The 16,198-nt window shown below is 45.2% G+C and overlaps 1 protein-coding gene across 1 annotated transcript; it reads right to left on the reverse strand.

Moving 5' to 3' along the window:
- Nucleotides 1–5,092: 5,092 nt before the first annotated feature.
- LOC135909302 (uncharacterized) lies at nucleotides 5,093–13,841 on the reverse strand. The gene is made up of 7 exons (XM_070539457.1): nucleotides 13,741–13,841; nucleotides 9,843–9,912; nucleotides 8,584–8,691; nucleotides 7,637–7,705; nucleotides 7,493–7,528; nucleotides 6,552–6,617; nucleotides 5,093–5,277 (listed from the first exon to the last, which is right to left on the reverse strand). Exons 1-7 carry the CDS (start codon nucleotides 13,839–13,841, stop codon nucleotides 5,173–5,175), a joined length of 555 nt encoding a protein of 184 aa, XP_070395558.1. The 3' UTR covers nucleotides 5,093–5,172.
- Nucleotides 13,842–16,198: the final 2,357 nt, after the last annotated feature.

The following is a 16,198-nucleotide window of genomic DNA, read 5'->3' on the forward strand; positions in this document are numbered from 1 at the left end:
GTGGCCGAGAAATTCAGCCCGATCTGGCTCGATCACGGTCGAAATTATGTACACCCCTTTGAATGGGTATTAGAATTTTATGGCCTAATCACAGTGAAATTATGCGGGAAGGCAAATATGTTTTTGTCTATGGAAAATTTATATGCAGCCTAAACGTTCTTTGCAATTACATCGGCAGCTGAGGCCGTCATGGCATTCTATACGACCGATCAGACACCCTTTGCTTGCACATTTATTGCAAAAATCGTACATAACATTAAATTGCATCGCAAGATGACGTCAGTACCGAAGACAACAAAAAACCAATAAAAAGGCAACATAATTTTTATAGCAATTTTTGAAAGGAATACTGCTCTCTAAACGGTCCGTATAAAAAACTAATCAGTGAAATCGATGAGATCTTCGTATATTTATCAGGCTAGCTAACCATTTGGCAGTGGCCTAAACGTACAGTCGCGGACAGAATAAAATGGACCATGGTATCTCCGAAAACGTTCAATTCCCGAGCAGCCTGTAACAGTAACCAGTAAAACTGCCCACGACAACGTTGTTAGCATATTCTAGTCGAGGTCCAAAATGCAAATACCAGATTGCGTTGTGAGTTGCGGAGATATTCAGCTTTTTCTTAGATTTCATGGTCCATAATATTCTGTCCGCGACTGTACGTCACTTGGAAGTTTCTTCCACATTCCGACATCGGTATCAGCGACCCTGCCCTGGTCACCGTAAGCTACTTCCTATGCAATGCAGCTCTGCTGTTAATGTGTTTATCCGTTTGCCATCTGTTCATCGTGACGCTGGGTACACTAGTTCGATCTCGTCTCAATTTAGCGATGGCATGCAGTATTATTGACGACATGTATATAAAAAGATGTCTTCGTTTCTTTTTTTTTCTTGTGGGGGGGGGGGGCTGTTTTTATCTGCAATGTCCGAATGTGTGTAGCGCTCTCCTGCGTGACAAGTGCTGGTCACTGAGCCCGCTCCGAAATACAAATGTTGCCAACTGGTCACGCGGCGTTGGTTCCTTCTCTGGAGATACGATGTTAAGTAATGAGAAACTCGCTTCCTCCACATCGGCCGGCGATTTCTTGCGGTTGCCGTCTTCGGTGGGAGGTGGCGCTGGATGCTAATAGTCGATAAAGCCGGGCGCACGGGGGGAAGACAAGGCGGGCTCGAACTATCGCTTCGGTGATCACGCTTGAGCGCGGGGCCTATCACGCGCGTATTGACAGGTCATTTTTTTCCGAAGCAGACGTCACGTGACGTTCGGCCATTACATTTATCACGATGCGATAGGGAGTCGTCCGTCGAGCTCAGGGAGCTGAGCAGGCCAGAAACCGGTCATTTTATTTGTGTGTCCCGATATGGACCGCATGCAGAATTTCAAGATGTATATGTGTGTTTACATCTAAATAATAATAATAATAATAATAATAATAATAATAATAATAATAATAATAATAATAATAATAATAATAATAATAATAATAATAATAATAATAATAATAATAATAATAATAAAAAGTATATATGTTCGACTGGGAACACACACGTACTGAAAGAAAAAAAATGACGATTGTTTTGCTTGTTTTCTAGATCTGGGAAACGGTGAAGAAGGCGACGCCTTCTTCGAGTGCGACGTCGTTATCCTACCTGTGGCAATCTCGGCTTGGTTCCTCGAAGTGGGTACATGGGTCCACGTCATTGTTATGATCATTATCACCATAATCGTCACTACCATCTTCATAATCTTTTGTTCCGCGCCTCCCGCCGTGCGCTCAAAAACACGTACATGTTAGACCCGTGTTCAGAGAAACTGAACCTGTTTTCCAATAGTTAATTCCTGTTTTATGAACATTTTTACCGGATTCCCAAATCTGCTGAGATACCGGTTTCATATAGTTAACGAAATTGCACAACTTCAATTTCTAGCGTATTTTGTTTGAACATGATCCTCGATATCTCGACCCACCGTGGTTGCATGCTAAGCCCGAAGACGCGGGATCGGATACCGGCTGCGGCGGCCGCATTTCGATGGAGGCAAAAAGCAAAACACACACACATGTTCCGTACACTGCGTGCGCGCTGAAAAATTCCAAATCGGGAGTGATCCACTACGGCGGGCCTCATAATGAGATCTTCGTTTTTGGCACTGAAACCCCAAAGTTTATCTTGATTTCTACTTTTGGTGGCGGGAAGTTGTAACACGAAAAGTTAGTATTTGGTTTATTTTTTAATGGACACTAAATTTCAGTTGGTCTCCTTTAATTCTAGCAAAACATCTTGTTGGGCTAGTTGGTGCATAGTATTAAGAAAAAGAAACCAGCCCCCCTCCCCCCCTCCAAGAAAAAAAAAAAAGGCGCACGCAGGAAAGATACAAGAAGAGACAAAGATGCTAGTCTTCGTGTTTAATTCCTGTGTGCGTCTCTTTCTTTTCTTTGCTGGTTTTTTCTTTATATTTTCACTCCTCAGTTTTGATGCCAAACAATCCGCACAAACTGGGCTTACGCACCTCCTTTCGTCATTACCTTCATCCCTGACGTTAGCGACGAGTAAGCGATCGCTGCAGCTGCCAAAAAACGAACCTTACAGAGTAACTGCTGTTTGTGACAACGTTCATAAACGTTGGTCCGGAGCGCATGGAATCAATACAGCCTTTATTCTCCCGCTCCACTATCTTCCCTCATTTTTCTTTCGCCATCGGCGTTCGGTATACGGGGTATGCACTGACGTCGTCAAGGTCGCCATATTGTAGTAAAGCGAGCGCGGTGAAAGCCTGCGTGCTATCTCATTCCGCTTACATCCAGCAGCACAGTGGAGACTGTGAATATGACTGCAGTATGGCGTACGTGACGTCACTTGAATGCTCCCTCTTTATTCACAAGTGACTCCTTCCTTCGTAAAGTGTCAATCGCAGACTGCCGTCGCCGTCGCCCGCAGCAGACGACGTCTGTTCGAGCTAGCACGTGCACAATGCGACTCGCGCTACGAAGCACAATGTCCCTAATGTCTCTCTAACGATTCTGCCCGGAAGCATATTGTCGGCCGCCGTCGGAGTTTCGTGGTGTGCCTGTCTGTTCGCTAGGGTGCGTTAGTACACCCATCGAGTGGGTTTCGCGCTTCTTTGACGCATTTCTTTTTGTTTGGCTTTTTATTATCGCAAGGTTGGTTGTTTGTGCCAAGCAGGCGTAGCGTTTCACGATAAGAAACTTTGCCGCACCCGGGGACGAGGCGAAAGCAAACAAATAAACAATCGAAATAAAGAAAGAAAGAGTAATCATGTTCTGGAAGATCACTCTACGTTAGGCTGTGCAAGCAGGGGATTTCATCTGGCGTCGTGCCATGGTTGCGAAACAATGACACGCTGCATAAAAAAAAGAAGAAAAATAAAGAAAATGCTCGGCTTGTTATCGGGACAACATCGTATGCTGGGACAAAAAAAATGGTCATGCGAATACGCAGGTCTATAGGAGCGTTTTCTATCTATATGCGCGGAAGAATCGACTAGGTTCTGCAAATAGTTGAAAAAAAAATATGAGAAAGAGCAGAACATCGTGAAAATGCAGAGAAGACTGCTTGCCAAGATTGAGGTTATAGTTTGCTGTTTAAGACGTGTACCGTAGGTGTTCCAGAACACGATACTGATGATGTGGTATGGCTTTGCTTATGCACATACACGTACATGGTTGGATAGACGGATGCTCCTGAGACCTAAGGCGTGGACAGCACAGCAACTAGCGCTCAAATGAGGAGGGCTTTCACGTTTTTTATTCAAATAAGCATCTATGCCACTCGACAAACTTGACGCAAAACAAAAGCAAGAAACGTGAAGCTTTTTTCGAAACATGTTTTTTTTTTGTCCATGACATGGAGAGGCTCTGGTTGCGTGGGCACATTCTTTTTGAGAATTTCTCTATATGTTTTCTTTGTTGTTGTTTTCTATGGCGGAAGTGTTTTTACCAAGTGGTACCAATATGGAAGTCAAAAATAGCTATATATGCTTTCGGTGGCTCGGAACTGGCTAGCTTGCATCGGGCACTGGCCGTCACAATTACTTGTGTGATTTTTTTTTTGCTTAGCTTGCGAACAGGGCCAAGTTATCAGCTCAGGCCCACGGCATCCTGGACTAGGGACACCGCCCACCTCGGACGATTTTACCGTCGGCTCATTTCTACTAATAAAGTTTATTCCTCCTCCTGCTTAGCTTTCTCTAAGTGTCAAGACTGCATTGAGAGATAGAGAAGTGTTTTTAAAGGTTCTGATAAAGGATAGCCTATTGCTTGACTTTCATCGCTTTGTATAGACGGAGTGTTTGCGGTACAGCAGCGTTTCAATTTTTTTCTTTTTTTGCTGCCCTAAGCAACGTAGAATGGTTGCTTCTCCCCGCCGCGGAACCAAATTTAGGCGTGTCACATTGCGAAATTTAGACTATAGCTTAGCGTGGCTTTAGTAACTGTACTGTAAAATATGACACACCATATATAAGTTTCCGGATGCTCGTATACTATTCGGTGAACATTCATTCATAAAAAGGGAGCGCATAACAATGCACATGGAATCCAATTTGCATCCAAGGGAATATAACTTTGTCTGTGGCCCACTGGTGAATCGTGATGGTGAAGCAGGGTGGAGGGCGACGACGCGCGCGTTGACACACTGTTGGCCACCCTGTGATGCCACCCTATATAGGCGGTCGCCTGTTTTGTCTGCAGGACGGAACGCCCCATTAGCAGACTTTGGAAGCAGTTCATCGCTAAAACTTTCGCAGTGTTCGCTCGAACAACAGTTCTTTGTTAAACGGAATCGAACCTGCGACCTCAAGCTCAGCGGCGCGTCGCCACAGCCGCTCCGCTACCGCGGTGACTGGAGTTTCCTCTGGCAAATTTGGCACTAAACTCGATGGTTCGGCCTAGCACCACGGTAGGACTCACGCCGACGTGCAATAGAGGAGCAGGGGTAGGGTCGAGGTGAGGCACAAGTGCGACTTACTAATCTGGCTCAACGTGATAATCCTCCTAGCGTCTCTTTAAAGAGGAACGAGAGGGCAAAACAGTGAATGCGAATGCAAGTACGGAGGTCTGGACAGTGCTCCTTTAAAAGGGTATATTCTGAGTCTTTATTGAACTAAAACGTCGAGAAACGTTGCTTTCATGAGGAGGCCTTCGCCGAGGTTCACCGGAACCACACGAGGCTGTATATGTATTGACGGCCGAAGGCAGCCAGGTAATCGACGACGTCCAACGGTGGCTTGACGGCCTCGCTATTGCGGAGGCATGTCTGCAGGAACAATGCCAAATTTGCATGTGTGAGCATCAAGCAAGAATGAAAGACAAGGTTAGTAGACGATAGCGTAAACTGCGCCGCACGTGAGATTTTAGCGCTCGAAGGGGTCCCCTGCACTGATCCTCACGGGCCAGCCAGTTCTATGGAGATATGTATTCCTTGCATCTCACGCGGATGAGTGCACTGGAAAATATTATGAAAGTTGCCTAACGCAAGCGGCAGTTATCTAACGAAGGAAATAGAAAGTACATGCCGAAGAAATGAATCCGTTCGATTCAAATGATTGCAGGTTTTACTGTTATTTTTACTCTACTGTCTAGCGAAACAGGGGCGATTTCCAGAGCGAGAAGCACCACCCAGAGCTACAGAAAAAAGTGAGCACCGGACATCTTACACTATCTTCGGAGTTGCGGAAAGAGATAGCGCCAACCTTTGCACGTATATGAAAGCACACGAAGGCCTTAGTATCACCAGCAGACTAAGTGCCCTAGGCGATGAAGGCTGGTAATCTGCCTTCACCTGTACCGTTTTCATTTTATTGTTTTTTTCTATTCTTCTGCCCACATTCTTCTTGGGCATCTGTTTCTGTTCATCCCACTCCCTGCAGAGCAGCATGTAGCACCCCTGCTTTTCCACGAGAAATCCCCCCCTCTCTCTTCTGTTTAGCATCACCCTCTCTCTCCGCCCCTCTCTGTAGGAATGCGTACCCTCGGTCCAAATTCCTACTATTTGAACATTGAACGTTGTTGCAGGCGGGAGCTCTTCACTGACTCCAGCAGAAGATTCCCGCTACGCAGTGATACAATTCTGCCGAGCAATTCTGTGTGCATCCAAGTAAATAAATAGGCTTTCTGTATTCATCTTACGAAAACGATGTTCGTGTAGATAACACAATACTCCCGCTATCTTCAGACAGACTGTACTGAAACACAGTGACGCATTAGGGAGCTCCTTCGCACATGTTGCGTCTGAAGACTTCCTATGCCATAAATGGTATACTTCTCGAAGAGGTTTCCTTAACTCCTTTATTTGCGGCATGTCTCACAATTCACAGGGGCCTTATGCCACTATAAAAGCAAATTTAAGTTTGTAAATCTGTGCTGCACCCTTACATCAGCTGACGACCCTGTCACTATCGCTGACCGTATTTCTTTTACCGTCTTTTCCTTCCTTCATATTCTTTCTTCTTCTTTTCGCTGACGTGTGCAAATGCACATGTCTTATGGAGTGTTAGGAGAGGACACGAACCAAGCAGCAATGCAACTTACCATAAACTGGACCATGGCGTAGGACTGCTTGGCAGAAATGTTCACGGATGCGTGGAACACACTGTTCTGCATGCAGCGACAAGGGGATCAGAGGGAAGAAAAGGAAACATTAGGCACGTTGGATGCGGTTCGGATAGGCTGACGACATTTGTAAAGTCACCGACGCTCTCCGATTCCCAAGCATTACTAATACAGAGCTTAATGCGTTGCGAGGAAATCAAATTCTATAGCCTTAAACTGTCTGTCACATGTCATTTTCCATCGGCTAAGAAGCTCTCCACCGAAACCATTTAGGGGCATATTAAAAGCACGAACTGAGCCAATAAAATGTGGCTTTCTTGAGTAATAGAATCTATTTCGAATGTAGGCTCTCGCTGTCTTAACTTCTCTCGCGGTTGAACCAAGACACTGATGACATCACCGTGTGACGTCACATATATTAAATGTTTCTTTTTGGCTTGTGTCGTTTTTCGATATCAAATGTGTGACGCCACAGGAAGGTGCTCGTAAAATTTGAAAGTGGTGCCGCCTCGGGTATTTTACGTTTAAGCCATTTTCTAGCATGGCATTTTCGTATTATATTTCGAATTTCAGCTGCGATCTACATGACGGGCTTGATTTCTTCTTTTTTTGCGTATTTCATTCAGCAATGTTGACGCCTGTTAGTTTTTGCTTACAATCACACTCTCTTATGTTCACCAGTGTTGAGTGAATGACCGGCCGCTACGCGATCGAAGCATTTAATTAAATAATTTAGATCTGCTGACAGTTTCTCGTAAGTAAAAAAAGAAAAGAAAAAAAAACTTGAACGCCCCTATATCTTCTTATTGCAAGCGAATCGCCACCTGGAGTCTCTCCGATAACGGTATGTTTTTGGAGTAATATACCTGTAGTCAAGGGCACGCGTAAAAAAATTACGTGTGAGATCGCCACTTCGTTACCTGGTCCTTGAGCGCAGCAGAAAAGCAGTCAAAAAGCTGCAAAAACACGCGGACAACAATATACGAAAGGGCCAACTTCATAACTTAAATGTATACAGTCGCAACCCGAGATCACTAACACGATCTACCAGTCGTAATAGTTACCTCACTCGTTGTTTTGGCATCTAGCGACGCCCAACACGCACCGTAGACACGGCACGATGCCGTCACGACCTATAAAGAAAGTGGTGCTGTCAAGTTGAGTGGTGAGGGATGTTAAATTATCATTGAGCGCCTATAATGACCACCCAGTTTAAAGCACAGGTGCAATAACTACCACTGTTGAACAAATACGCTTAGGAGATTTATCACCGAGTGAGATGACGATATTTAGTTTTGTTTCGTTACATCGAAGACCCACTAGAAAGCGGGTATTACATAAAAGGGGGAGAGGTGGTCATACAGTGGGTGAACAGAAAATCGCTTCAAGACTCCGTATACGAAAGGCACCATTTACAGCAGCACCGGGGTTGGCAGGAACATGCCGAAAATAACAGTCGCATATTTTAATATCAGCTTTGTCTCTGGTAAGCTCACAAGGCGTTGAAGGCACTGTGTTTTCCTTCAGTCAGCTGGCCCACGTGAGTTTCTGCGAAATTTTGGGGCGGTTTCTCGTGTGTGCCAGGTCGCTACCGAACCTCCTCTTCTCGATCGTTACCTGTCACCATTACTTAATCCGTTTGCTCCTTCGCCAGCAAAGCAGGCGATGTTATTATGGGGCTAAGTTTCGTAACGATTCCTTCCTCGATTTCTTATCATCATTCGGCCTTCACGCATGACTTTCTTAATCGCAGGCATCGACGATTCGGCGCGACCAACTAGGTGCGTCGCTGTCTTTCCAATTTTGTGCGTAATTTTTAACTTTCGGACTTCTTATTCCTATAATTGAAGCATCCAGAGCCTGGCTCCCGTAAACACGAACGTAGGTGCGAGCTACGGTTCATATCGGTAGGTTTTCGAAGATATTAAACGACTACCACAAAACAGCACATCGTTCGCGTGTTTCGAGCAGCTAGTGGGTTCGCGCAAATCAGCCAAACAAAACCACCTACTCTCTGCACGTTTTGTCGAGGAAGCAGCTTCAGTGCGCCGTGCAATGTTCTGCCGCACTTATCAAGTACTTCTTTAAATATTCCTTTTAATTCCAGTAATTTTTTTCCCTGTGTTGGAAAAAAAAACGGTAACAATGGGTGAAGGCGAGATGAGAACGGTACAAAGTGCCCATTAAATTTCCCCATACCCTTCCACTACAGCTTGTAGCACGTCCCAGAATCGATCGATCGATTGATCGATCAATCAATCAATCAATCGATCGATCGATCGATCGATCAATCAATCAATCAATCAATCAATCAATCAATCAATCAATCAATCAATCAATCAATCAATCAATCAATCAATCAATCAATCAATCAATCAATCAATCAATCAATCAATCAATCAATCAATCAATCAATCAATCAATCAATCAATCAATCAATCAATGAACTCGTTATTGAAACGGACTTCCACATATATTCTACATAATTTAGTACACAATCGTTTAAAAATACTTCATCATCCTGCACTGATTTCGCTAAATTTCGGTAAATATATTAGCAAGTAAGCATATTAGCAACAGTATGCTGAAGGCTTCAGCAGCGATAAATAAATGCATCGTATCGGTGAAGACAGGCGCGCTCATCGGTCGCATCATAAACGCCTCGCTCGAGGACAGAGCTCGCGCTCCCAGTGCTTGACTCTCGACCAACAGACGTTCCCACGTGTCATTCTTTTGTGGTCATTAAACAGTCTTACAAAATAAATAGATAACAGATCGATTACATCTGCAGGCAACAGGCGCTCGCAACTATCGATCGGAAAAAGAACTATACAGGGCTCACCGACTTGAAATGGTCTGCAGCAGTGAACGTAGCCACCTAGTACTACAAACAGGAAAACGAACAGTTTGCACTGCGATGTGATCGCCATGTTTTTGGCGAGAAAAAAAAAATGCTTGCCTACAAACTCCTAGTTCCGTTCCCTTTGTCCTGAGCGCTCAGATTCGAAGCACCCAATGTTTTAAGACGTGCGAAGGGCAGAACAGAAAGAAAGAGTGGGCGACATGTCTAAGAGAGGATGACATAGAGGACGGAAAAAGGCAGTGGGGTGGGATGTGGCGCAAACGAACGATGATGAACTGCTGTGAGCTGCGCGTATACGTTTTGCCCTTATACAAGCAGAAGACGCGGGCAGGGCGCATACGGCTTGGGCACGGGCCAGCAATTTTTGTGACATTACTTTGATTTTCCATTGACTTCAAAAAGCTTACCTTTAGATAGCCTGTGGAAGTTTGGAAAGTGATTGGCAAGATTTGTAAATAATGGGCGTGGGAATCCGATCTGTACGTGCACTGCCTTCTGTATGTTTTGTAGATTTCTCTGTCTGGACACTGATCAAGTAATTGATCGTGCGCAGGTGCATCGGTGAAGGCTAACGTCGAAAACGCGCGCGTTGCAACCGCTTTCTTGGAAATGTGAAGTTCGCTGTTGCCGAAGGCTTTGACTGATCGTAGGGGGAAAGAAGGAATCTGCAAGCAGTGCGCATAGGCAGCTGCGCTGAACTAAGTTTGCGCGCTGCCGGACTAAAGCTTTGAGAGACAGGTTGTGGGCCCGTACTGTTTGATTCTTTCCGATAGCGTTTCCGAAAGACGAATGCATCCGTAGGCGTGTAGGGCTACTTCGAAAGGCCAAGCGTGCAATGCGGTGCAAAACGCGTCTTCGACTATTGCTTGCCGGCTCGCATTTCAGTTTACGCTGTGGAGACGCGCACAGTGTAGTCGTTCTGCTACGTTATTGCTCAATCCAGACTGCGCAATATATGAGGTAAGCATCTTCAACGACTTGTACTGTAATATTGTGATAATATCTGCGTGTGCGTGCCGAGGTACAGAGTTGCAGCGAAATTTTGCCCGTGGAATACGGTAAGAAATACGTGGGCAGCGATTTGATTTCTTGCTTTTGACTTTTTGTTTCTTTTTTTAACTGTGCAATAAGTGCAATGCTTATGATTAGCAGCAATATGTCCTAAGGCGTCGATATTGAGTTTTTATTTACATTTTGTCGCAATACAGATGTACATGGGATGTCTTCCCGTTCCATCTCCATCAGAATGTCGCGACCGTGGTTAAAGATCAGGGGCTGAATTCACTAATCTTACATTGTTCGCAAGTGCTTTTTTTTTCTATAGCATTTGTTAATTATATGTCCAGCGCCAGGATTGCCTGGGACTTGCTCTTAAGAACAATTCTAGTTAAAGAGCTTTTGGTGAATACGATTGTCCAGAATTTAATGCGCCGATTTCTGTTTTCCGACTCATCTTTCTACCTTCCTATCCTTTTTAATCCCTCTTTCCCTTTTCCTGGTGCACGGTAGCAAACTTGCACCTCCCTGCCTTCCCGCCTCACTCTGCTTTTATCTCTCTCTCTAACACTCTTTCTAGAGCTTTAAGGGCTGCCTGCCGTATGGTACCTGTTGCGTTACATGCTATAACGCTGGCCGTGGCATCACTGTAGGAATGGATTAAATTTATTTCTCCAGCGCATGGGCACAATATCTGTCGCTTGTGGGACGAGTTGTGCTAGACGACGTCACGCCATACAAATGTGGAAGCATCTCGGAAAGTTGTCAGTCGATAGAGAATGCGACCGCATGCGTCGGTCTTGTTCGCAGCACAGGCAGGGACGAAGCTAGCGAATCGTTCTGATATTGTTTTGCAGCATGATGGGCCCCATCTTCCCGTCACGCGCGATCAGAGATGAAGCCTGCGCTTAAGGCGCATTTGTAACGCTTGTCGCAGCGTCTCTCAAACTGGTTACCTCCGCGAGGAGACTCGGCAGCGGTTGTCGTGTAATGGGTACGCATACGTGGGACGTGCATTAGATGACAACGCCGATATAGACATAGTTGCGGATGAAGCCGCGTGCTACTTGGACAATCTTCAATCTTGCAGAATGCCTGCTCGCCCATTATTTCTCTAATCTCGTTTTTCTTTCTACTCATCTGACGCGATGCATTTGCTTCCTCGGTTGAAATGATTTAGATGCCGTCCCGCGGTCGAAGCGATGCCCTTCTATAGGCATATATGCCTCGTCGATAACTGCCGCGCCGTCGCCTCGAAGTTCTACTTGGCCGATGCTTAGCGCTCGCTGGCGTTGGACGATTTGCGTTTGGGGCGGGGTTTGCCGAACTCGAATTCAAAGCTGTTGCTCGTTTGTTTAGTCATGCTGCTTGGTAACTCAGTCAAACATCGTTGTCGGGAGACCGATTCCTCTATCTATTTCGCTGTAGATAAAACCTCGCCGTGTGTACTACAAGGTGCAACAGATTCAAAGGGAAACTAAAGTAAGTAAGTAAGTGTTTTTATTTACAGTAAGCAGCATACAAAGCTCACTGCAGGGGCAGGGGCTAAAGGCAATCAAGCCTGACAAAGGTCCCTGTCCCTCCGCAGTTCGTGGCAGCTCACACGCTTCGAGTTCAACAGAGTAAAAAAAAAAAAAGATTGCAGTATATCAGTTTCAGGAAAATGGACAACTACCTACCTTCAAGAGTACACATAACAAATCACATGAACAAGAGAAAAATATACATAACATCTCTAAACAATCATACAGAAGAGGTCGCGCGCACGCCATAATATATAGCTACACAAAATAAATTCAAGAAATTTGAAACTAAGAATGCATAAGGATACGATGAAATTACATTATACATGGAAACACTCAAAATACTAATTCTTGAATGATTTAAGCATTGGTCGAGGCATGAAAATTCACAGGTTAATGATTATACTGTATACATGTGGTAATTAATAAGTTCTTTGCTTGTTTTTTAAATGCAGCACTACTGCCTGTAAAGTTCAATCTATCTGTCAATCTATCAATCTAAAGAGAACTATTGACCTCTGTTAATAGACTATGCGCACCAAGGAGCTAATAAACTGCAGTGCTTATCGTGAGAGGAGTAGTGGCAAACAAGGAGAGAAGTAAAGACTAAAGGCAGTTGTCGAAATCTTTTCTGAAATTCACACATCGGCGCCCCATGACGTCAGAGCTTCTAGCGGAGTTAACTTGGCGCTCACAGGCACCCGTTGCTGTGGCGACCTTCGGCGTCGTACCTCGTAACCGAGCGAAAGAGCAAAATGAAGGGTGAGAGCGAAGGCGGAGCACAGCGGGAGATGAAAGACGGTGATAGCGAAGAGAACGCGAGGAGGAAAGCGGAGGAGGAGGTTATGGCGAAAGCGTGAGAAGAAAAACGCAGTGCCGCGCAAGACGCGCACTGCGGCGACGATGGCTACGAGATGGCGCCAGAGTAGCGCGTGTCGTCTGTTCACCAAAGCTCTGCATGAGCGGAGGTCTGCCTGCGGCGGCTGCTGTGAATCGCGCCGATACGTTACCCATGCGCTGCCTGTCGCGATCTCCCGATTAGCGAGGCAGTCGCACCACACTTCGCTCCGTTTGCAACGTGCTGCACGAGCCAGATTGTCCATGCCAGCCAATATATCGCGAAATGAAAACACGTATAGAGCTGCGCTCAAATTTCGCATTGAAAGTATCGTTACCGTTACTGCATTTTTATTGCGCCTTTCATCGCCAAATAAAAAGCAAATGGTGGTTGTTTACTGTGCACACTGAGGACATATACAGAAATAATCTGATCATCATTATCATCATTGTTATCATTAAAATAGTTTACTATAAGTTTGAGATACCCGCCAAATCTTTACATTGGCTTGGGATTGCGGGTTGCAGTGCACTGTGGTGTGAAAATACTAGAGGGTCAAGACAATATAAAAAGCACAATATCATGCAAACAACAAAGGTACGTCGTCTTGTATGTAGATTAACAACACCTATTGAGATTTTTAGCACTCTTTCAAAAACAAATATTTAAGTTAATTGCGTTCGCCCAAGGAAAACAATTCGTTCGGGAGCCGTTGAATACTTGGTTCAAATAAATACTCCCGTGCAAGCTCTCAGGACCGCTTGCTCACATTCTTTCGCATGAAGTATTCACGTACAGACGAAGTTCACAAACACGTTTACGCGAGACGCGGGCTTACTCTGGCGGTTAACGTTTCAGAATGACATGCTCATTAAACGGAAAAGGAAAAAGAGGCGCACGAGATACGTGTGTATGCCTTTGGTTCGGGGTGCGATGCAGCTCCCTCACTTCTTCTGTTTTGTCTTTTTCTTCGACTTGAGTCTGGTGTCCCGTTCATGACAAATCTGCTCCCGTGATTTGCGCTTCTGGCTCTCGCGTTGTGTTCCCATCGCTTCGTGATACTAATCGCGGGCAACGAATCACACCGACGGTTTTCCCGCCTTCGTAATTCGCGCAATGGGGTCCAATGGCACCCGATCGATCGTCCATGCAGGCGCAGCGAAGGGGCAACTGAGATAAGTGGATCAGGTTTCCCCAAATGGGCAATCACGATAGCACCAGAAGCTTGGCATAACAAGCGAAGCGCAACAAGCACGTTATAGAAGATGGATGTCACTCGGTGCCACACCTATCGCGTCCAAGTACACTGGGTCCGTTATTTATGCAGCCACAGCTTATGTACTACAGCGTTTATCGATATAGCAGCGGTGTTCCGATGGGTGTCGGTTTCGGGACATGTTCACGCGCCGTGCATGGCCTCGGATTTCGTGGCATTTTTTTTTCTTAGCATCTGAAGCAAGCGTATGCGTGAACGTGTTCCTGTGCCCGGCCGACCAAACCACGCTGGAGGTGAAACGCGTTGTGCGTGAATTACCGCAAAGCGCCGCTGCCTGTAATGACACGTAACTGCGTAATAATCCGTTGTCTTTCCGAAGGAATAGTTGCGTGTTAAGGATGATTGAGATAAAACGAGCTACAAGTCTGTGCCAACAAATGCGGGCGATCTTCTTGCGTTTGTAAGTATATAGGTGCGGCGTGGTAAAGTGCCTGCAATATATACCGGCACGTGCGACGAATATGACAAAGACAATTGAGTAAACACACTGATGGAAACCGTATGCCTATCATTGGTCGTTAAGCAAATAACTTCATGATCGCGTACAGAGGACAAGTGTTGTGTGTCACCAGTTCGATCGGGGGCAGACATGTCTTCGTCGCCGCAGGAAATGCGCTTGCGCAGCTTTCGGTGAAGCTAACGGCATTGATTAGTCCGGCATTGCTTATTAGTCACGTGGTTCTAACGGAAGTTTCGTCTGCGCAGGTATGCCCTGCAGTCACAAACCGCTTGCCTTTCTGAGAAGCAGAGCTCTTTTTCAGACACCTGCTTCGTTTGCTATACGTGGCTGATAGGGTATGCATACGTATAACTTGTTGCTGTTACCACTGCTGTTACTCTGTTGTTGAGAACGTTTCTCCTACAACGTATGTCCCAACCTTATTTTGCATGGTGTGAGGAATGGGCGAACCATCGCGTAGAATATGCGATCGAGTTCAATGCCACGGGTTGCTCTCACGCGTAATATTAATACGATTGAAATAGATAACGTGCGCATATAATTGCCGGTATGTTTGAGATTAGTTGTCGCTCATATATTGTAAGTTCCGGCTCTCGATTTGGACGGCCTTTGATAGGCTCCGCCGGTGAGAAGACGTGCCCGTGAGGTCGGCATCAGATCTTCGATAGAATTTTTCATGGCAGGATCAAATCACAGCTCCTACAACGTGTTTAATGATAGAACATGCGCGTCTCAGTCAATTTATTCAATACATTTCCAACCGTGCAAGTTGAAAAGAAAGTTGCTCTATAAGAAGCAGATCGTTTTATCTTTACACGAGCGATGACTCGCTTGTCTACGACGCAAGAATTCAGCGTTTAGACGCAAGCATTTCACCAAACCACCTGTTAAATGTTACGTAGGTGAGTAAACTTAGCCGGAGTAACCGCTTCCAACGAAGATAACGATGACGCACCATTAATACTGCTGCCCGCAAGCATCCCGACTAGCATCATTACTAAACTCAATGTGGCAAATTCGTTCTGCAACCTGCTGGCCACCTAGTTAGTTCGGATGGTCCAGAAACTTAACTGGAAAGGCGCTAGACATGGGTTATATCCCCAGGACTATAGGACAAAATTTTTTTTTCAGCTGTGAAACTTTCCTTCTGAGAAAACGCCAATGCGTTTCCTTTGCAGCTTCATACTAGTTTCGTATAATATACTATAAATATATGTAGCAATACCTTACCATTCTTCAATACTATAGATTTAAGGCAGATATATGTCTAGAGGCTTTCGCCTTAAGTGCATTTTCTTGTATTTCCCTTATCTCAGCTTTTGTGTTCACTGGGTGCTATAATCGACAAACTTGTCGATAACATTTTAGTAATGTGCGCTATTGGGCGACTAGGTACATGCTTAGAGGCTAGACCACTTCGCATCGAACAATAGTGCAGCGTACAATGCCGATCTGAGAATCGCCAACGAATTGCTTCCAAGGCAATTACGTGGTTCATTTCGGCCGAGTTTGCTTAAATTAAGTTTCGTTTCCACCGACGAGCTCGTCAGTCTCAACAGCGATAACATTCACTCGCTACTTCGATTACATGCTTGATACCGCTAATCTTATTTGTACTCTCGAAGCTTGTTCTTAAGAGCCGACATCTCTGCCTTTCCTGCAAATAAAAC

The sequence above is a fragment of the Dermacentor albipictus genome, chromosome 5 (assembly GCF_038994185.2).
Source record: "Dermacentor albipictus isolate Rhodes 1998 colony chromosome 5, USDA_Dalb.pri_finalv2, whole genome shotgun sequence".
Classification (NCBI taxonomy): Eukaryota; Metazoa; Arthropoda; class Arachnida; order Ixodida; family Ixodidae; genus Dermacentor; species Dermacentor albipictus.

Bases quoted from the DNA above. Each gene is read 5' to 3' on its own strand.
- LOC135909302 (XM_070539457.1), bottom strand. From the start codon at position 13,841: ATGGGAACACAACGCGAGAGCCAGAAGCGCAAATCACGGGAGCAGATT. The intron at 8,692-9,842 runs GTAAGCTTTTTG...TTTCCAACACAG, and splicing joins CTTCCACAGGCTATCTAAAG to GGAAAAAAATTACTGGAATT. The intron at 7,529-7,636 runs GTAACTATTACG...GTGTTTTTGCAG, and splicing joins ATGCCAAAACAACGAGTGAG to CTTTTTGACTGCTTTTCTGC.